A 22,273-nucleotide genomic window follows, 5' to 3' on the forward strand; every position below is an offset into this window, starting at 1 on the left:
ATGAAAGGAAAGAAAAGACAGACAGTCCAATATTTCTGTGAAATCTCTGACCAGAAGGGCCGAGTCTTCACTTGTTTTATTTTTTATGTTTTAGAGACAAGGTGTTTCTCTGTCACCCAGGCTGGAGTGCGGTAGTATGATTATAGTTCAGTGCAGCCTTGAACTCTTGGATTCAAGCAATCCTCCCACCTCACCCTCCCAAGTAGCTGGAACTACAGGTGCATGCCACCACACCCAGCTAATATTTTAAAATTTTTGTAGAGATGAGGGTCTCACCATGTTTCCCATGCTGATCTCACACTCTGGGCCTTAAGTGATCCTCCTGCCTCAGCCTCCCAAAGCTCTGGGATTACAGGCATAAGCTACTGCGTCGATCCTCTCCTTATTTTTGTATGCTCAGCATCCAATACACTACTTGCGTGTTGCATGGTATATCCTTGATACTTATTTTAATGAATAAATGCACTAAAGGAATGTGCAATCTCTATAGATGAAGAAAACCCAGTGATACTAAACATGCTATAATTTGTTGTAAACTGTATTTTATATCCCCATAAAATCATACGTAAGTCTCTAACTCCCAGTGGCCGATATTTGGAGGTGGAGCCTTTGGGAGGTGATGAGATCATAAGGGTGGTGCCCCCAGGATGGGATTAGTGCCCTTATAAGAGACACAAAATAGCTTCCTTCTTCTTTTCTTTCTTTCCAACATGTGAGGATAAATAGAGAAGACATCCATCCACAAATCAGGAAGTGGGTTCTTTTCATCAGACCCTGAGTGTGCTGGCATCTCAATCTTGGACTTCCCAATCTCCAGAATTGTGAGGAAAAATAATTCGTTATTTCAGCCACTCTGTCTGTGACTTGTTATAGCTGCCTGTACTGACCAAGACATATAACAATTTATGAGTAGGTAAAACACAGATGATTTCTTTTTCTTCTTTTTACTTTTGGTATTTCTGTGTATTACTAAAAGTTCTTAAAAATCCTCTGAGGACCCTCTACTCAAATTGTGGCAAAAAGACCAGCTGCATCATGGATATCACCTGGGCACCTGTTAGGAACAAAAATCCTCAGCCGACTCTCCAGGCCTACTGAATATGAATCTGCATTTTTAACAAGATCCCCGGGTGTTTTACATGCAAAATTCAGTTTGAGAAGTACTACTTTAAAAAAGTTCATTGTAATAACTCATAAAATGGATCTCTCCATTTTTTAAAAAAGTACCTGATATTGTCATTAACTTTTTGTTTTCTTAATGTAAATTCCAAGTATTGAGAAATACTTGGGGAAGGGTATTACTGCCTACTTGACTGAGCCATTGAGAAGTTCATTTTTCACACAACCTTGATGATGGTGAAACAGCCAGCCATTTGGTTGCCTGGGGGAAGAGTATTCTGGGAAGAGGAAGTGGAAGCAGGTATTGCCCATGCCTTGGAAGGGCAATTGGAGTGTTCAAGGATCAGCAAGAAGTTTATTTTGGCTGGATTAGAATGATAAAGGGAGAAAGAGTAATAAAGTGGTGGGAGGGAAGTCATGTGGGGCCTTGCAGATCTTTCTAAGGACATTGATGTTTACTGCCAGGGAAATGGGGAATTCCTGGAAAGCTGGAGCCGAGGCTGGCATGATCCATTCTATCATAGAACAGTGTCTCTCTGCCTATGTGTTAATAGTAGTCTACAAGGGAAAACATTGGAATCAGGAACCCAGTTAAAATGTGAATGCTATGCCTCCAGGGTACAATGGAAATGGTTTAGAGAAGGTAGGAGAGAAAGTGGGAAGAAGTGGTCAGATTCTGCTTGTACTTGAAAGACAGACTGTATAAGATTTCCTGAAAGATCAGATGTAGGTTGGGAAGGACAGAAAGAGCTCAAAAACAATACCTGAGTCTTCAGTTGAGTAATTGACAATAATTAACATGGAAAACACTGCAAGGGAAGAAGGGATTTTTACTTTCTTCTTTTTCCATTTTTGTTTTGTTTTGTTTTAATTTTTGGTTGTGGTGATGACTTCTGGTTTTGACATGTTAGATTGAGGTGAATATTAGCATCTGTGTAGAACTACTAAGGAAGAGTTGGATGCACAAAATTAGAGTTCAGATGAGAAGTATAAATTGGAGATAAAAATTTTGTTATCAGCAGACAAATAGGATTTCAAGTAATTAGTTTAGATAAGACCAGGATGGGAGTGTGTATAGATGTGAAAATTGAAACATTCAAACGGTAAGGCTGTACCACAATCATGTTTAAAGGTTGTGTAGATAAGGATAAATCAATAAAAGAGGCTAGGAAGAAACAGCAGGGGAGGTAGAAGGAAAAGACCAGGAGTGTGAGGCATCCACACCAAGAAAGTTTCCTAAGGTAAGAAGAGTGATGATGACTCTGTCAAATAAATGAGGCTGTAGGTTCAGTCAGCTGAGGTTTGAGGTTGGCATTGCATGCGGCAATGTGAAGATCATTGGTGATTGAGAAAAACAGCATGTTCACTGGTCAGTTGTGAAGAAAACCTGGTTTAGAAGAAGAAATTGGGATAAGAAAGAGACCATCCCTTTCCTTCCCTTTCCTCCCCTCCCCTCCCCTCCCCTCCTTCCTCCGTCCCTCCGGTCCCTCCGTCTCTCCCTCCCTACCTTCCCCCTCCCTCCCTCCCTCCTCCCCTCCTGCCCCCTTCCTCTCTCCCTTCCTCCCTTCCTCTCTTCCTTCCTGCCTGCCTTCCTTTCTTCCTGTTAGTATTGTAGAGTTCTGGCCTGCTTCTGAATGTAGTGATCTAGTCCTTGGTGATGAGCTGATAATGACAGAGAGAGGGAGACTTGTCAAAGGGATAGAGAGGTCCACTCTGGTGTGAATGTGGGGTGCTTTCAATAGATGGGAACAAAGATGGTTTGAAATCACAAGAGTGAAGGGAAGAATGTGTGGGCATGATGGCATGTAGGTGGGTAGAATTGAGGTCACAGCTTGTGTAATCTCCCTACTCATGGTTTGGATTTTCCTAGTAAAATGGGAAGCAAGGTCATGCATGGAAAGTAAGGACAGGAGAAAGAAGGTATTGCACTATTGGACATTTCTGAGGACACAGGAACAGGTGAGAAATAAGACTCTAGGTCTGTGCTATTCAGAATGTGGTCTATAGACCAGCAGCAACAGCGTGACTTCAGAGCTTGTTAGAAATGAAGAATCGCCCCACAACAAACAAACCAGAATCTGCACTTTATTAAGATCTCCAAGTGATTTCAAAGCCAGCTTTTCTCAAATTTGTACACTGGAATGAATCAAGACTATTCTAAAAATCTGCATGCCCAGGTCATACCCACGACCAATTTCATAACAATATTTTGGGGATTGAGACCCCAGCATCAGTAGGTTTTAAAACTACCTAGGTGATTTTAGCATGAAATCAATTTTGATGACTGAATGCTCTGGTTATTTAAACAAGTAAATAAACTCGGGAAAGCCCCCTTGAGGATAATGATCCTGTCTTTAAAGAGACCAGTCTGCTAGGCTGTGAGTTTTCTCCAGCTATATATGGCTGTTGAGGTGCAGGTGTGGAAGAGGCAATGAAGTGGATTTAATGAGGGTTGAGGTTCTGCCAAACAACTGAGAACAGCAGGTGATGTTCCACTTGCTGTCTCGCCTTCTCTCCCACCCACAATTCTCTTTTCCATCTAGAACAGCTCCCTTTGTATCTGTTCTACATTTTAGTTTTCTGAAAAAGAGTTAAAAGCAAGTGTGCAAGAGTTAAATGCACCAAAATGTACTATGCCTTTCTCCTCTGTATTCATCAGATCAAGTGTCTGACAATACAATGGGTTCCCACTGTGTATGAGTGTGTGTGCACAGGCAAGGCATAAGACAGACTGAATTTTTATTTAAGCTAGAATACACTCATTAGCAAACCTGTGTGACCCCAGAGTCTTGAATATCATTTCCTTTTTTTTGTTTTGCCTTTCCATTTTTTCCTTTGTTGATTTATACACATTTCTAACTTTAATTCTTCATTTAATTTTGATAATTTATATTTTCTAATGATGTTTCTCTAAAATTTTCCAGTTTGTCTTAGGGATTTGTAAATAGTGTTGCCTTAAAATCCTTTAATACCTTTTCTCTGTCCTATTCAATTTGTCATGTCTAATTTTTAAATTTTCTTTTTTTCTGCCTTTTTGTCATATTTTATAGAGTTTTGACTGTCCTGCTCATTGATTTAAAGACTAATTTTCTGGTCTTATGTATTTTAGTTTTCTCTTTTTATGAAATACAAACATATATAAAACTAACATTTATTATAGACAAATTAGACTGATCTGTAGGAAAAGGCAAAACTAGTCATCAGAGACAACCTAGGCATATTTTAAAATGTTAATTATATTTATTACTGTCTTTTTTAAAATTTGTTTTAAATCTTTGTAGATACATAGTAGATGTATATATTTACGGGTGCATTAGATATTTTGGTATAGGCATGCAATGCATCATAATCACATTATGGAAAATTAGGTATCCATCCCCTCAAGCATTTATCCTTTGTGTTACAAATAATCCAATTATATTATTTTAGTTATTTTAAAATGCACAATTAAATTATTATTGACTATAGTCACTGTGTTGTTCTGTCAAATACTAGGTCTTATTCATTTTTTCTATTTTTTTGGTACTCATTAACCATCCCCATCTTCCCCAACCCCCCAACTACCCTTCTCAGCCTCTGGCAACCCTCCTTCTACTCTCTATCTCCATGAGTTCAATTGTTTTAATTTTCGGATCCCACAAATAAATAAGAAGATGTGATAGTTATTTTTCTGTGCCTGGCTTATTTCACTTAACATAATGACCTCCAGTTCCATCCATGTTGTTGCAAATGAAAAGAGCTGATTCTTTTTTATGGCCAAATAGTACTCCATTTTGAATAAATCCCACATTTTCTTTATCCATACATCTATTGGTGGACAATTAGTCTATGCATATTCAATAGCTCTCTGTAAAGATGCTTCTATGCATTTATGTACAGACTCTGCCTATTTGTATTTAAAATGGTCTCATATGACAGTCTTGATTATATCCTTGACTTATTCTTAGTTTGACATTATAGAGAGTAATGAAAGTGGGGATGGAGTTACGGAGATTGGGATTCAAATTCTCACTCTGCTACTACTTTGTGAGATTAAATGTAGATAATTTTTTATCCACTCTGATGATCTTTCTTCTCACATATTTTCTGTAGAAAGCAGAGATGATCACACCAACCTCACAAGGATGATGAGAGGATTGTGATTGTAAGTACTTACCACCTCAAGAAATTTACACCAGTGTCAATGGCCATGTTTTGATCTTTATTATTATAAGCAAATTGTTTTTCAATCCCTCAGTATGCATTTTGTGTATTTATATGATATTTTTTACATGTCTTGGAAGTACTTTCGGTGGATTAAAGGATTTAAAAGGATTTAAATAAATCTCCTAAAATACAATAGTTAATATGATAAATAATACTTGATATTCTAATATCACTTTTGCATAGATGAAAAATTCTATTGTTTTAATGTGAATTTACTTGAACACTTTAGGGTTAAATATTTATTCTTCAATGATATGGAAAAAGAATATACCCATGAAAAGTGGATAAGTCCACGTAGCTCCTTTCAACACAGATTCTTGGAGAGAATTAATCCCTATGGCGATGATTTTTCTTCTCTGCATCTGCCACTACTAGTTCTAAAAAAAGATCATTAAAATTACTTTTATATTGTATGGCTGAGATAAAGATCCTTCATTAAGAAAGACTTAATGAGAAAAATAAATTCAAATTCATTCACTATATTTAAGAAGAATTTTCCTTAAACATGTTTTTGGCAAATTTGGCAAACTGGGCAGATGCAAAAGCAATACTTTGCCTTAGGAGAATTTGGCATTAGATGAACTAAATTGTGAAAAATCAGTTATTCAATAAGTAGAGTTTATGCTACACAGTATAATATATAGTGATCTTTATGACTTTCTTACATTTTCCTTGCTTATTTTTTGCTTTCTTGTGTCAGGAGCAGAGAAATAGGTTATATCTTCAGCTGTCACATTTATTTTAATTTGCCATTTATGGTTTCCTTTCAAAGATTCAGGTTTTCTCCTAACTCATTAATTCCCACATTTATTTATACTTAGGTCATTGTGCTTTTCAGTTTTGTCCAGTTTTCTTTTCCTATTTGTAACCAAGTAAGTTGAAAGAATAGTTAATGTATTTTTGTTTATTTGTTTAATGTAGAAAACTTTTATGAGTATGAACTTGCCTCTGCATACACATTAACCATATTCTGAGCACTTCAATATTTAGTAATTTCTGATCATCAATGCCACCAAGTGCCACTGTCCTGTTTGCCCAACACGCTCCAGTTTCAGCATGCTTCTAAATGGACATAGTTAGTATTTCCTTTTCCTCTTTAACCCTACTTATTTATTTAAAAATATTTATTTGTTGATGCACTGAACAAGATACGGTAGATAAGATTGGGGAAATAGTAAAAATCTAAATACATACATGAATAAAAAGATGCTTTACAATTAAGACAGTGTGATATTAGCAAAAGAACAGACAAATCGATGAAGGAAACAGTACAGAGAGCTTAGAAATGGACCCCCATAGACATAGCCAAATGTTCTTTGACAAAGTAGCAAAGGCAATGCAATGGAGAAAAGATAGTCTTTCAACATTATGCATTTGTCAAGACTCATAGAATGTACAACACCGAGAGTGAACCCTAATCTAAAGTGTGGGCTTTGGATGATAATAATGTTTCAATGTTGGGGTGGCTGTGCATGTGTCAGGGCAGAAGGTATAGGGAAGTCTATTTTCTGTGCAACTTTGCTATGAACTTAAAACTACTCTAAACAATTTAAGAAGATATTTCAGATAAGAGTTTTTGAAGAAAATGGCTGAGGGTACTATAGTATGATAGGAAAGAAGGAGAGGGAGCAAATTTTAATAGGCTCTGGGCTTCCTCTCTGAGGGTACTTAACATCCTCCTATTTGGGTAAGTGGGGCTAATTTCCCAGTTGTCAGAGTTTGCTGCTGCTCTTGTGGGGACAGTAAAATCACTGCTACCAAATGTTATCAAATTTTGCCTGTGTGTCTATTTCCATATGTTTAGGTGAAAGAATATTTTCAAAATTATTATTATTTTAAAGTTTAGTATAAATTATTTATTGCCTAACATGATCCTTTTGATGAAGCAACATGTATATACTTGCTAAAACAGAAAGAGCACTTTAATTACTTTGCATCTATTAACCAACATTATTGGTCATATTGCTCAAATTCTCCACATTTTTATTTGTTTCTGCTGACTTGTTCCGTCAGTTTCTGCTGACTTGTTCTGTCAATGACAGAAAAAGTATGTCAAACAATTTAGTATCTTTGTACTTCAAAAAACATGTTGTGAGTGCATTTCAGATACATGTGGATGCTTTATCATTCACTTCATAAATATTCATGACGGGAATAGCTCCATTGACATTTTATCTTAATTGACGAGTGCTTTCAAGTTTTGTCCTTGACATATTTTAGTATCAAATGTTTGAGCAAATCAAACTTTGTTCCATTTTAGAGGCTTTTGTTTTGTTTTGTCTTATTCTTAACTTCCTTTAGTCATATGAATTAGGCAAAGACTTGAAACACTCATTTTTATATGATTTCTATAAAGATGAAACTAAGTCAAACTACTTAAAACCAATTTCAGATTGTTAAAAAAAAATAGAAAGACTTCTTAGTAACCTTTCCTAAGGTGATTAAAACAATTTAAATATCAACCAAAACACTAAATGCAGTTGTTATCATTCAATGTATATTAATTTTGACAGGAAGTTGATGAGATAATCCAGTTCAAATTTTAAAAAGAGAGAAAACTAAACAAAGAGAAAACATACTGGCATGCACATTCCTTGGTTGAAATACTGATATTTACTTTATATTCAAAGTGCTTTCAGTGTCTGATCAAATCATGGTTTCCATTTTACTATCTGATGCGCTTCAACCTTAGAGATCATTGTATCACAGCATGCCTTATTTAGTTGTATCCATTTATGTATTTCACTTGGCACATAGGTACGTGTTAATATTCATATTTTTAGAATCCACACAGCAACCTAGTAATGGGTGTGGTCAAGTAAAAAGAATAATTCTTTCAGGATGGAATCATCATTTGTACAATGCAGCTGTATTGGAACTTCTTTGAAACTCACAGCACACAGCTGAGATAGTCCAATTTTTAAAAAGAAACTTACTATACCAATTTGCAAGCTCAAGATTTTAGAATAATTTGAAAAGCTTTGAGTTCTACTCATTGCTTATTGTCATTGCTGGCTTAAATTTATTTCCCATGTAGATAGAAATAAAAGGTTAAAAACTTAATTATTTTGCATTGTATTTCATTATTTTCTTTCGTTAGTGGTAATGAAATGAAACATATGTCTGAAGTTCGCAGAAAGACTCCTTGGTAATGACTTTCTTTAGGCATCATTGAGTTTTCTTATTTAATCAATAATTTTATTATTTTATGCAGTGCTTTGCAAAGCACTCCCTTCTGTGGGTTTACATATACATGGGTACACAACCTGTCTGCTGTTTTAAAACATTAGTTTCTGTCAAAACTATTTATGTAATTTTTAAATATTATAAATCCCCATGCTTATTTCCTATTGGCATGCTGTCTTTATTATATTATTATTTAGACCTGAAGTTTTGACAAATGACGCCAACAAATCTATTGATTCATTCCATTACATTATAGAAAAAGTCCCTGTTGGCAGCAATGCCGCTGAGCTTCAAAACAGTGGCCTTGTCAGGTAATACAAGCCGTGGTATTTTCTTCGCCTCTTTTGACACATGGTGTAGGATAGTATGCAAATTGGTACAATTCTACAGGGCTGGAGGACAAAAGTAAAAATCAAGATTAAGCAGGGACATGTCCCAATGTGTATTGCTAACACCCACCTAAAGGTAATACAAGACATTAACAGATTATGTGAAATCTCCACTTGCAAAATTTTCAAAAAATTTAAGGGAAAATGCGCTTTCAGTTTCTCTGACTTTTGTCAGAAACTTTTTACCTAAGTAAAGTTGCTCTTTTACTTCTTGAAATGTTTCCTGTATTTATGCTGAGTGAGTTTGACTAGTTTGCCAGCAGCTCCATCTACCTCCTGAAGCAACATTTGAAGATGTTTCTTGCTTTTATGAGAATAGATGCTTATATACAAAGGTATGCTTTCTCTCTGTGATAATCCCTCATCTCTCATACCACTTGTAAATGCATATATATATATATATATATATATACACACACACACACACACATATATTTTTTCAAACAAACAAAAGCTTTTAGAGTTTTGCAGGCTCATAAAAACCTCTGCTGTTATGAATCATCTTATATTTGAAATAATTTTAAACCTATTTTTCAATTCAGTTCTTCTCCTATGGTTCTTATGCCAAGGTGACTTCAAGAGTAATATCTATACGGCTAATCAAGTTCTGAAATAGAGATTGATTGGTGTTTTGGTCCCCACATGTCCACATGGCATTTTTCTTGACAAATCTACAGAGGCACTGATAGGATTACAGGTCATGGATAAAGGAAACTAGGTCTGTTGTGGTTGGTGTTTCTGCTTGGGAGAAGAGCCTGAATCCAATAATTTTGTGGGAAAGGAAACAGACATTTGCCATGCCGCCATCATTCCCTGTGTAGGCAATCCTCTTAGCAACTTCAAGTAAGTTTTGTACTCATTTGGCTGATAAATACATTTGAGTTCAAGAGGTTAAGTGACTTGTAAGTGGCTGAGATTAGGATTTTGTTTGTCTGGGCTCTTGTGACTGCTCCCTCTCTTATTTTCTGTGGGAGAATAAATGTGATTAATTGGGTAACCCATATGACCGGCCTGTTTGTAGCAACTGGCAGACAAACCATTGAAACATATCTCTTCATATAGGAAAACTAGAGAGGATGGAGATAAAGACATAAAAATAGCATAGTCATTTTAGAAATCTAGATGTAAAAGAGGAATAGACACACGAGGCGAGATGATGTTTGATTACGATACAGAACAGATTCCTAAAACACTTAAATGTAATTAAAGATATAAAAAGGATAGAACAGAACATAAAAAAGTTATGAATATACAGCACTATAATTAGTTGCTTCTTTATGAGACACAGCACTAGTTTCAGACTTGTCCATTAAAAAGTAAAAAAGAGAGAAGGTTGCTTATGAAGACAGACGATCTAAATGCAGAGCTTGGCAGGTGGTTGCCATTGAGGAAAGATAAACACAGTTAGGATAGCCTTTGAGAAGATCTTACAAGTGATAAAATATTGTCTAGAGTGCTAGGGAACTTTCACAATTTTATTGGCAATTTAATATAATTCAATCGCAGTCTACATCAAGACTTAGTATATTCAGTTCTATTTTGCAGACAGTAATGAATCTGAAATTTATGTTTGGCAGTACACTCCAGAAAGCAACATTTCCCTTGATGCATCTGCTCTGATAATTTGCTCATTTAACTATACAAATGACACTGCAACTGACATGGAAAGCCAGTTATACAAGATTCCAACACAGCAGAGACCCTGAAAGCTTCTAAGACTTTCTCCCACTTTCAAATGTCACAAAGACAGATTCTTAAGAGTGTTTCTGAAAAAAATAGCATCTTGGAATTGGTCCATCTTCAATTAAATGATGGCATTTTGTGAAAGGAAACCGGGATCATTGTATATGGTAAAAAAAATCTTAAAGATAGACTCGTTTTGAGAAAAAAAGAAACACGCAATTTTAAATCTTACAGACACTACTGATTTGAACTTAATGTTGACTGTATTAAATTACAAAATTTAAAATGAAGCTTCTGTTTTTTAATTAATTAATTTATGAATTTATTTTGAGAGGGAATCTCACTGTTACCCAGGCTGGAGTGCAATGGCGCGCTCTCGGCTCTCTGCAATCTCAGCCTCCTGGGTTCAAGCGATTCTCCTGCCTCAGCCTCCCAAGTAGCTGGGACTAAAGGCGCATGCTGCCACACCTGGCTAATTTTTTGTATGTTAGTAGACATGGGGTTTCACCGTGTTGTCCAGGCTGGTCTCAAACTCCTGAGCTCAGGCAGTCTGTCCACCTTGACCTCCTAAAGTGCTGGGATTATAGACATGAACCACCACGCCTGGCCAAAATGTTGCTTATTTTAGCCCCTCTAAATTAAAGTTATAAATATTGTTTTTATTTGTAAATCTAGAAAATCACATAAAATAAGAACGATTCTTTTCAAGGGATCATTTGAACAATATACGTTAAATTCAAATTGAATAGTGTAAATAACAAAGCAGTGATACTATCTATATTATATGTGTGAGAGGGGTTTAATACCTACATAATGAGTTGATAGGTGCAGCAAACCACCACGGCACATGATTACCTGTGTAACAAACCTGCACATCATGTATATGTACCCCAGAACTTAAAATAAAAATAAAAATTAAAAAAAAAAAGAGAGAAAGATCATTTACGTAAGTCAAGTGTGAAAGCAGAGTCCCCCCCCGCCCCCAGCACTACTGACATTTGTCTCTGGATAATTCTTTGTGGTGAGGGCTAACCTGTGCATTGGAGGATGTTGAGAAGGATCCCTGGTCTCTACTACCCAATGGAAGTCAGTGGTAGTCCTCCTCCAGGCGTGACAACCAAAAATGACTCCAGACGTTGTCAAATATCCCCCAGGGAGTGACACTGCCCCAGTTGAGAACCACTACATTAGAATTTTTTCTTGTGATTCTGCCATTAAGAAGATTTTTTCCCCTTTTCTCATATTTTTTATCCTCTAAAATCTTCCTACCCTCACCTCTCAGAAAATGTAAGCTCCATGAGAACCTTGTTCATCTTGTTTAACACATGCAGACCCTAGAAACTTTAATACTTCTTGAGTAAGTGAATACAAATAAAATCAAAATAAATCTGCTCATGCTCTATGTGACTGGATAAAGGATGTGATTAGATTAATAATATATGTAAATCTTTGTGAGTTCTTCGGCTGTGTGTTAAATGGCATTTTATTTACCTTGGATAAGTGAACTTTACAAATAATCTCAATTGTTCACACTTGCCCTATCTCCCCTCTGCTTATTGGGTTGCAAATTCAACTAATAGCCATTGCAAGCAAGGTTGTGGAGAAATAAGTAAGAAACGTATTATATACTGTGACTGTTTTGTGGATTATAAACTGGGAAAAACTACAGAAAATCAAGATCTCTTGTCAACTGAAAAGGAAAAACACAATTCACATAAACTGGTTGTTTGGCTTTGATTACTTTTCAATGGGATATTCCAATAATGGAAAGGATGTGTTCATACTTGTGGGTAAAAACTAATGGTGGACAAGCTCATAGACTTCAAAATAGTGCAAATTAATTGAGGCAGTTTCAGTGCAGGCTACACTGGAAAAATGAAGAAAGAAGCAAAACGAGGTATCTGCTTTTATTAAGGGAGGTGCTAGAGCATGTGAGGATGTGAGTTCTAAGCTTGATCTGAAGCTAGACATGGGCCAAACTCAGCACAGAAGCAAAAATCTCAGCAACACCTGAAATCTAATGTTATTCAAGAAAGTGTGGATCCAGGGACTGGCAGAGATAAAAACACTAGGTAACCAGTGACAAAGGTCAGAGAAAGAAGGAGTCAGGTACAGAGAAACTCTATCACTGGCGAACAGACATAGGGGTAGCAGGAATTCAGCCTGCTTGGATGCCACAGCTTAAACCAGCATCCAGATGTGGGAGCTAAGAGTCCAGCAGATTTAGAGAACTAGAAGGGGCTGGGGGTAATGTGTTTCTAGTCTTTTTGGTCCCTGGTTTGAGGGACTTATTTCCTCAGAATACTCCCCTCAACCGGGCTTCTAGTAGAGCCATCACATGAGAAATGTTTTGGGCTAAAGTTGCTAGAAGGCATGCTCCAGCACCTGCAGGATGGACCATACCCTGTCTATCTCATTGTGGGATTAGAGGAGGCATGTGCCATCTGCTGCTATTGGGTGACTAACAGGAAACTTGGTCCTGTTGCACAGAAAGCAAGGTAGGGAGAGAAGGAGGTAAGCAGAGAGGGAGAAAAGAAAGGAGGGTGGGTGGGAGAAGATGATGGGTAGTTATATAAAGATATTACATCATTCATGGATTTTATACAATATGCTTAAGTTAAAAGTACACTTTACAAAGTTGCAAGTGCAGAGTGTGTGTAGAGTCCTTTCCTGTAATTGTTCTGTGGATGTCATCATGTTTTGAGATCTTCCCACAATTTTTCAGACAGACTTCCCTAGAACAAAAGAACAAAGCATGCCCCCTCCACCTGTTGCAATCAATACTCTAGTTCCTGGAACAGACAAAATGTGAGAAGCTATAGCTCTTACAGAATGCTGTTTAATAAGAATGATTTCCAGTCTAAATGTGTGAACTATTGGGGAAGCTTTCTATACAAGTAAGCTATTGCCAGTCTTCTTTGATGACAAACTGATATGGTTTAGCTGCGTCCCCACACAAAACTTATCTTGTAGTTCCCACAATCCCCACATGTCATGGGAGGGACCTGGTGGGAGGTAATTGAATCATGGGGGTGGGACTTTCCCATACTTTTCTCACAATAGTGAATGAGTCTCATGAGATCTGATGGTTTTATAAAGCACAGTTCCCCTGCACATGCTCTCGACTGCCACCATGTAAGACGTGCCTTTGCTCCTCTTTTGCCTTCCACCATGATTGTGAGGCTCCCCCAGCCATGTGGAACTCTGAGTCCATTAAATCTCTTTTTCTTTATAAATCATCCAGTCTAGGGTATGTTTTGATTAGCAGTGTGAGAATGAACTAGTATACAAACATACTCAGGTGTCCTTTGTGGAGAACAATTCTTCCCAAAATCTCCCCTCAAGACAGAACCTTTGTGCCACTCCATTTCATGCTAAACAGTCCAATTGAGAACTCTGCCTTGCTGTATCTATTTAAGATTCTTACCATTTCTTTTATCCCCCTTTTAAAGTCACTTTCTTCTCCCAGTGCTTTCCTGAAGCTGCTTTCTCTGAGGCTTCTTATGAATTTATGCTGGTTACATCATTCTCACATCTTTGGTATCTCCAAGGAATTGACCATTCTGTTCCCTCCCCTTTGACATCAAATGAGCCCACTCGATTTTCCTGCTACTTCCCTTGTTATTTACCTGACACCATTGGTCTCTTTGTGTTCCATGAGCTCTGACTGTATTTCTGTGATTCCATTGCTGCATGCTCCTCCTGATCAATCCCCTAATCTGGCAGTTGCTTGTCTCATTTCCTTCCCTGCTTGTCTCTTCAGGATTTTGCCTGAGAAAGCTTCCTTGTTACATCCCTTGAACTTGAATCCTTGGGCTGGGGTGAGTTCTGCAAGAACCTGAGACAGACACTCTGTCTCCTTAGACCTCATCATTCCACCAATTATCACATCATTAGTCTCTATCTTTGCATTCACTATCACATCTTTAGGTCTATTTATTTCCTCCTGAACCACTCCCTTCTTCCCTGACCACCACCACCACTCCATTGGACCACCACTCTTCCACTCCCATAGCTCTATCACCTCCAGGACAACACATACCAAATCGCCATCCTCAATGTTAACCTTTCTCCAAAGCTCCCAATTGGATTATTTTCAATGAAATATCTACAATTCCCAGATTCAATATACACAAAAGCAAATCTGTCTTCTCTAGGCCACACTGTCTCAAAGACTTGCTGTTGCTAATCATTTTCTTCCTCTTATCTTCTGCAAATAGGGTCAAAGCAGCCCTCTCCACAGTGCTGAGGTTGGAGCTGGGGGTAGAATGGAGACGTTTAATTCTGGTTTGCATTCATGTGATGCCTATACTTAAAGTTGGAGTGTCGCCCATAAGACCGCGATATTGGGGAGCTCTTGCACCCAGACATCTGTCCCCTTCACCGGGCAAGAGCTCCACCCAAATCCAAACCCATATTTGTGGTGTTAGTCAATCTTCTCTGAGCCAAAGCAGCTTGAAAGTCCCAATATTTACCTAATTCCTCTTGCTTTAGGCTTTTCTCCAAAACTACTGGTCTGGCAATTCTTCAGAGTCTTTGCAAACTCTTGAATCTTTTAAATATACTTTAAAATGATATTTTATTTAGATTTTAAAAAATTACTTTCAGTCAGAAAGGGAATTGTTTTGAATGACCCAGCTAGCATTCCTGGAAATTCAATGATTTCTCTTTTCTCCACCATTACTTCAATTCAGACCCTTCTAATCCCATCAGAGAATGATAAAATCATCTCTAAATATGATTTCTTAAGTCATTTCTTGTTCCCACTCAGTGAATTCATATTCGTCTTCCTGAAATACAGTTATGACACCTTCCTCCAATACAGTTCTAACACCTTCCTCCTTCCACACTCAGAAATGGTCAATGTTGTTCCACTGCCAAAGGAGTCATTACAAATTCCTTAGGCACAGGAATGCAAGTTTGTTTCCAGGACATGCCCTCATCTAATCTCCCACTTTTCACCACTGTGCATTTAAAAGATGCTTCAAATAAATGAATTCTACATTAGCAAACCTTCTGTTTCTAAATATGTTTGTGCATACACCCCCTTTCTTCGGCACAGAGTGATCTTCTCAGCTTCTTTACAAGGCATCTTATTGCACATAGTGCTTACCCGGCCTCCCATGCAGAGAAGCTTTCCTATTCCCTTGTGTCAAGACTCTTTTACCTTCAATGATACTTGTATTGCTACTTTGTATTCCAGGACTGTGTTTAATATAGCTCAACATTTTGAGTACTGGTATATCACTATTAGGGTACCCTCATCTCACCCAATTACACCTGGTGTAGTGCATATTACATTAGGCAATCCATCCTTACCCTGAAGATTTATCTTTTTTAAATGTACACATGGCTTTTTAGCAATAAGGAAAATTTCAATACAGTTGGTGTCACTCTTACCCAAGTCAACTGGAAAAAGAAGTAACCAAGTCAGCTGTTGAATCATAAGAGGGGTAAGTAAAGAATAAAAGAAAAGTGTGAACAGAAGTAGACTTTTAGAATAAAACTTGGAATAGGTATCACATGATAAGGTAAAGTAAATCCAGGTTTTAGAACTATCTTTCTATGCCTGGGAGAAGGGAAAGAGCCCAGACCCAAACAAGAGAGACTGAGAATGTATGTGTTCAGTGCAAAATTGGCAGTGCTAGGCCTAGAACACAGTTTAGGATTGCAGACTGAGTACGTTAAATAAAGTTTCTGCTTGTTCATCCATTTTAAGCATCCACAGAACCCTTCTAGGACAATAGGGGGAATCAGCAGACCATAGTTAACAACTGCAAGTCATAAAATCAGAAAGACAAAGAACATATGGCTCAGGGGAAAACAGAAAAACAAAAACCTGTTCCACAGAAGAGCATTAATTCCCCATTGATATGGTGTGGCTGTGTCCCCACTCAAATCTCATCTTGAATTGTAGCTCCCCTAATCCCCACATGTTGTGGGAGGTACCTGGTGGGAGGTAAACGAATCATAGGGGTGGGTTTTTCCCATGCTGTTCTCGTGATAGTTAATAAGTCTCACGAGATCCGATGGCTTTATAAAGGGTAGTTCTCCTGCACAGGCTCTCTTGCCTGCCACCAAGAAAGATGTGCCTTTGCTCCTCATTTGCCTTCCACCATGATGGTGAGGCCTCCCCAGCCATGTGGGACTGTAAGTCTATTAAATCTCTTTTTCTTTATAAATTTCCCAGTCTCAGGTATTTCTTCATAGCAGTGTGAAAATGGACTAATACACCCATAAAAGACACTAACTTCTAACCATTGACTTAAAGCTATAGGGAAAGAAAATTTGTAAATTGATCTAGTGAGCAAGAGAAGGCAATGATCATTGATTATAGAATTTTCTTAATTTCTAATTTGGTATCATTAACATGCTCTGAAGGAAGAAAGCTTATTTGTTGTATCTTAATGAAAAGAGTATAATTATCTAAGATTTTCTAAATTTGTGTGTGGCCTTTATCACTCTGTTTTCCCATCAGATCTTAAAAATTTGCACCCAAAACGTCCTCTACATGGTTATTAATTACAGTTGGAATGCCCTCCTGTGTTGGCCTTTCATTCATGTATAGCAAGTGAGTGAATGAATGAATGAATGATTAGTGGAATATTATATGAATTTCTTGTTTGCCTTTCTGCCTCTTCAGATACTACCTTCACTTAGAATAATGTTTAAATTAGAAGTGAAACTAGGCTTATTATCTTCCCAGATATAGCACTGCTTTTCAATTTTGTTCATAATTTTCTCCATGAGTTGTTCATTTTAGAAAAACCCTAAACAAATATCAAATTATTAGGCTGATTATTTATAATGTTGACTAATATTTAAATCCATATTGATAAAGTTTACTTCTGTGTGTACATCTGGCATACGAACTTTGCCTTCATTCTGAGTTGTATGTTTTAGTATTATGCACAGAGTGTAGCAAATTTATTGTAAGATTTGCCCATTCTGTGAGAAACATCTGTCTACATGGAAGTTTAACATTCTTATCAAATGTTTGTCTTCGGATTTTACAAGAGCCTTGGAAACTTTGACAACTTTTCTGTTCCTTGTCATATAAAACTTATCCCTTATCATCTTCATCTTAGAAATACAGTTCAAATTGGAAATGATAGTTCAAATATCACATTGTGCTTATAATTTTAGATTATATACATGATCTGTGAAGCAATGCTGCACACTTCCCCCAAGTCTGATATCCTTTGGAGAAGCAAAGAAATTCCATAAAGTAAAATTTCCCAAGTCAAATTAATTTTACACAAACACACCAACTCTTTTTCTCAACACAAATAGTTTGAAGACTTGGAGTGCTACTTCAGCATATTTCTCTTCCTTAGTTACTTATGCTCAGATGTAAGAACTCATGTAAAGAGTTGTGTCAACTCTCTACCTACAAACCATAGGATGTGTTATGTGTTTGAGAATAAATTGGGCTTAAGGTCTTCTACCCTTGCAACTTCCCTTCTCCTCCATTTAGACTTTAGAGTCCATCTTGGGGGAAATGGCACCAGCAAAGCAAGTTTCAACCCCGGTTACCAAGCTGGATGCATGAAAAAACCACAGCCTTCCTTTCATCTTTCATGAAAAGAAAACTTAAAGGAGGTAAGCCTTCTGTGCATGAATTTTGAAGCCTCCGTTTGAACGCAAAATGAGATTCCAAGAGAAAGAAAGAACCAAGTCCAGATCCAGGGTCATCTCGTGCATTGCCACATACCTAGAGATCACCACTGAGAAAATGCCTGCCTTCTCTCTTGCGTAGATGTGAATGAAGGAAGCAGAAAGATGTAGAGGGAGTCTTTTCCCAATGCTCATACCTCCTTAAACATGGAGAAGAGTTTTGCTTCTCTTGACAGGAAATAAAAAGGGGAATAAGAAGACATAATTCGGCCACCACTATCAAAGAAACATATGAATAAGGACTCCAACTAATGGATATAGCTTAAGACATGAGTTTCTGAATATAGATGAAATCGATCCTTAAAATGATAAAAACCAACCCAACTTAAGATTAATATGTTTTATAAATTAAACACAGTATATTTCTGTTTGTGTATTTCTGCCAACCTGATCCTCAAAATTTGAAAATATTAACACTATCCACAGTTAATGAAAGTGTGGAGGAAAATATTCTCAGAAAATGCTGACAGATTATATCTTGGTACAGCCTTATTTGAAGGGCAATTGCCTAGAATGTCTCAGAATTTTAATTGCATATGCCTTTGAGCCAGCAATGCTACCTGTAGAGGGATATCCCATGGAAGTATTTGTAGTGTGCAAAGACAGATGCACAAAGATCAAAGAGAATCTAAGTGACCACATGTAGGAAATGATCATATGAGTTTTAGTGTGCTTAGACATGGGCAATCTATTAAAACTAATGGTTCCCGTGGTGTACTACCTAGTAGTAGGAAAAAACACAAGAGAAAGTTGCAGATGAATACATACCTTACAGAAAGTATGAACCAAATCTATTTTTGTACTAGAAAGAAAAAAGATACACTTTTGCGTCTGTGTACCTACACACAAAGGAATACACACCAAACAAGAACAGTTAATACCCCTAATATGTGAATATGATGGACTGATTTGAAGGTGCTTTTTTGTTTTTTTAAAGCACATATACACTTTGTTTTTCAATATGCATCACCATTTGGCATTAAGACATACACAGAATTTTTAAAATGTGCTGCCAGATGTGAAGTTTCTAAAAACACTCAATCCATGTAGTAGAAAGTAGTTGGGTATTTGCCTGCCACCCATTGAAAATCCAAATCTCAATGGGTGGCTTGACAGCTATATATAGACATATATATACGTGACTCCTGTCTTGCTTAGAAGAAGTAAACCCACCTAAAACCAATTTGCCCCATGTTGTCAGGCTCAAAAGCTTATTCATTCTAAAATAACCCTGAAAAGAAAATACTTCAGCTCAAATCACAATTTGGAAATGCTTTGCATGTAGAAAGCAATTGTAAAAATAAGTGACTTTTTCTCCATAAAATTTCAGGAATATAATATTTCTATGAATGTTGCTGCAGATTATCTGGTGTCATGAATGGTAAAATAATAAGGCTGCTTATCTGCCAAATCTGCCAAATGCAAACAGAGCTTTTAATAAGAGTATTCATCAAGAGTGGGGAAATATGTCAATTCTAAAAATGTCACCATAATCAAAAAACATTAGCAAGTACAAAAACTAAGTATAATATTAAAATGTAATACCTATGTAGAGTAATTCCAGTCTTTGCATTAACTCCACTTTGTATCATTATATATTCGCTTGTTTTCAACATTTTGTTATACACCATAAATAAAAGTTTGTTTCTTTCACTTCTCCATGCCTGTTTTCCCATAAATCACCTTCTACTGATAGTTGTAGATTATTCAGGAAGAACAAGATAATGGAATCTTGTTTTCTAGTGTTTTTCTTTATTCTAAACATTCCATCTGTCTAACTATACTTACGTTATGTAAAACATCTGTTTTTATTTCCAAGGGACTAATCTAGTTCTAAAGTCACAGCTGGTGGTAGTCTGAGAGGGTATTCAGATACTATTTCTCAAGCAGGGCAGATGGCTATCAAAAGAAGCTTTGTACTTTTATTTTTTATCGCCATCAAGAAATTTGGACAAACTCACAGAACTAGAACTGGGAATACTTCAACATGAACAGTACAGGACTGCATGTGATGAATAATCACAGGCATGTGACAGTAGAAGAGATCAAACACTAAGATTCCTAATCTCATAAGAAAAATGGCAATAGTGTCAATACTTAGGACTAAATGGTGGATGAGCAATGATTTTCAAGAGCCATACTGAACTAAACAGTTAGATGTAACTAGCTTTGGCCAGGTCTCCTTCAGAACAAGCAATGGCAGAGAACACTCCCTCTAGTCTAGAAATGAAGGTAGGCATGAAACAGGTAAGTTTAGATTGATTTGTACTAAGATGACATGTCCAGACCAATAGATGTTTTGGGATCTAAGGTAGGGCTACCAAAAAAAAAAAAAAAAGATATCGACAAACTGTTGGAGACAGTGATATGGACAATTCCTTATGTAAAGGGCAAAGTTAACTCTAAAAGTAAGACTTCACCTGTTGTGTAATGGTAAAATCGCCTTGGAAGGTGCAAAAAATTCTGATGACCCACACCATAAATTTGTTAGTAAACCAGATCTTTCAACCTTGGGCAATCTAAAATGCTTCTTCTTTGTCTCTAGGCTGTGTGAGTTTACTGAAACATTCCATACATGTAAAATTAGTAAAACTGATAAAAATGTACAAGAAAGAGAGCTCTAAAAATGAAATGAGAGAGAATAAGAATATAGATAATGAAGAGATACCATGAAATTACAGGTATTAGCACTTTTGACCTCATTAGCCTGAGTGAACCAATCTAATTAAAACAATTGTAACATTACATGTGCTTGTTTTGTCTGCTTTGTATAGCACTTAAAGTATGAAGAAAATCAGATCTATCAGACTGTGATTTTAATGAAATGATTAAAATAATTTGATTAGGTGTGTAATCAATGTTTAAATGTCTACGGGAATCTAATTTGTTAAATTGATTAGCTTTTGCTTCATTGGTTACATAAATAAATATGGATATTTAGGAGAATGCTACATAAATAAAAATAAACTAGATCAAAAAGTAAAAATGGTGGTGACCTTAATGCGCATAAACTTTTGGAATATTAAGTAATTTCTTAACACTAAAAAGGGCAGATGCCTCAGTATTTCACATTGTTTATAGCTTGTACAAATTAAACTCTGGAAATACTGGTAAAGGAAGGATGAAACTAAAGATGCAATGCCCTCTGGAATATGGTAAATACATTATATAAATCTGAAGGATATAATCACTAGTTGAAAATATTGTGGGTTTAACATATTTAAATTGAGTGATAGGAAGCAAAGAAGATCACTCCATTGAATTATTTATTAGCTATTAGAATTCATTCTTAAGAGAGATTTTGACACTGAAAGGAAAGCTTGCAATATAATTCAGCAATTAAAGGAATAAGTTGAAAGAATTAAAAATCAAATGATAAAATGTAAAATTGGCAAATATATTACATATACTTTATCATACATCTAGATGGGGTATGGGGCCACTCGATAATTTCCTGGACACTTACACTCTCCCAAGGCTAAACCAGGAAGAAGTTGAATCCCTGAATAGACCAATAGCAGGCTCTGAAATTGAGGCAACAATTAATAGCCTACCCACCAAAAAAAGTCCAGGACCAGATGGATTCACAGCTGAATTCTACCAGAGGTACAAGGAGGAGCTGGTACCATTCCTTCTGAAACTATTCCAATCAATAGAAAAAGAGGGAATCCTCCCTAACTCATTTTATGAGGCCAACATCATCCTGATACCAAAGCCTGGCAGAGACACAACAAAAAAAGAGAATTTTAGACCAATATCCCTGATGAACATTGATGCAAAAATCCTCAATAAAATACTGGCAAACCGGATTCAGCAGCACATCAAAAAGCTTATCCACCATGATCAAGTGGGCTTCATCCCTGGGATGCAAGGCTGGTTCAACATTCGCAAATCAATAAACGTAATCCAGCATATAAACAGAACCAAAGACAAGAACCACATGATTGTCTCAATAGATGCAGAAAAGGCTTTTGACAAAATTCAACAGCCCTTCATGCTAAAAACGCTCAATA

General features: G+C 36.7%; 1 protein-coding gene across 4 annotated transcripts in view; it reads right to left on the reverse strand.

Annotated features, from left to right (window-relative positions):
• PNPLA4 (patatin like phospholipase domain containing 4) overlaps window positions 1-22,273 on the reverse strand; it is a 98,899-nt gene that overhangs the window by 29,754 nt on the left and 46,872 nt on the right. The window contains exon 7 of one of the 4 annotated variants that reach the window (XM_030934695.1): window positions 1,308-2,506. The exons of 2 other annotated variants lie outside the window; for them this stretch is intronic. In XM_030934695.1, the coding sequence (XP_030790555.1) occupies window positions 2,483-2,506 (24 nt within the window). In that variant the 3' untranslated portion in view covers window positions 1,308-2,482. Of the gene's footprint in view, window positions 1-1,307; window positions 2,507-8,790; window positions 8,904-22,273 lie in introns of those variants that run through there. One more of the 4 variants, XM_030934692.1, reaches the window with a different exon arrangement.

The sequence above is a fragment of the Rhinopithecus roxellana genome, chromosome 7, assembly GCF_007565055.1.
Source record: "Rhinopithecus roxellana isolate Shanxi Qingling chromosome 7, ASM756505v1, whole genome shotgun sequence".
NCBI lineage: Eukaryota > Metazoa > Chordata > Mammalia > Primates > Cercopithecidae > Rhinopithecus > Rhinopithecus roxellana.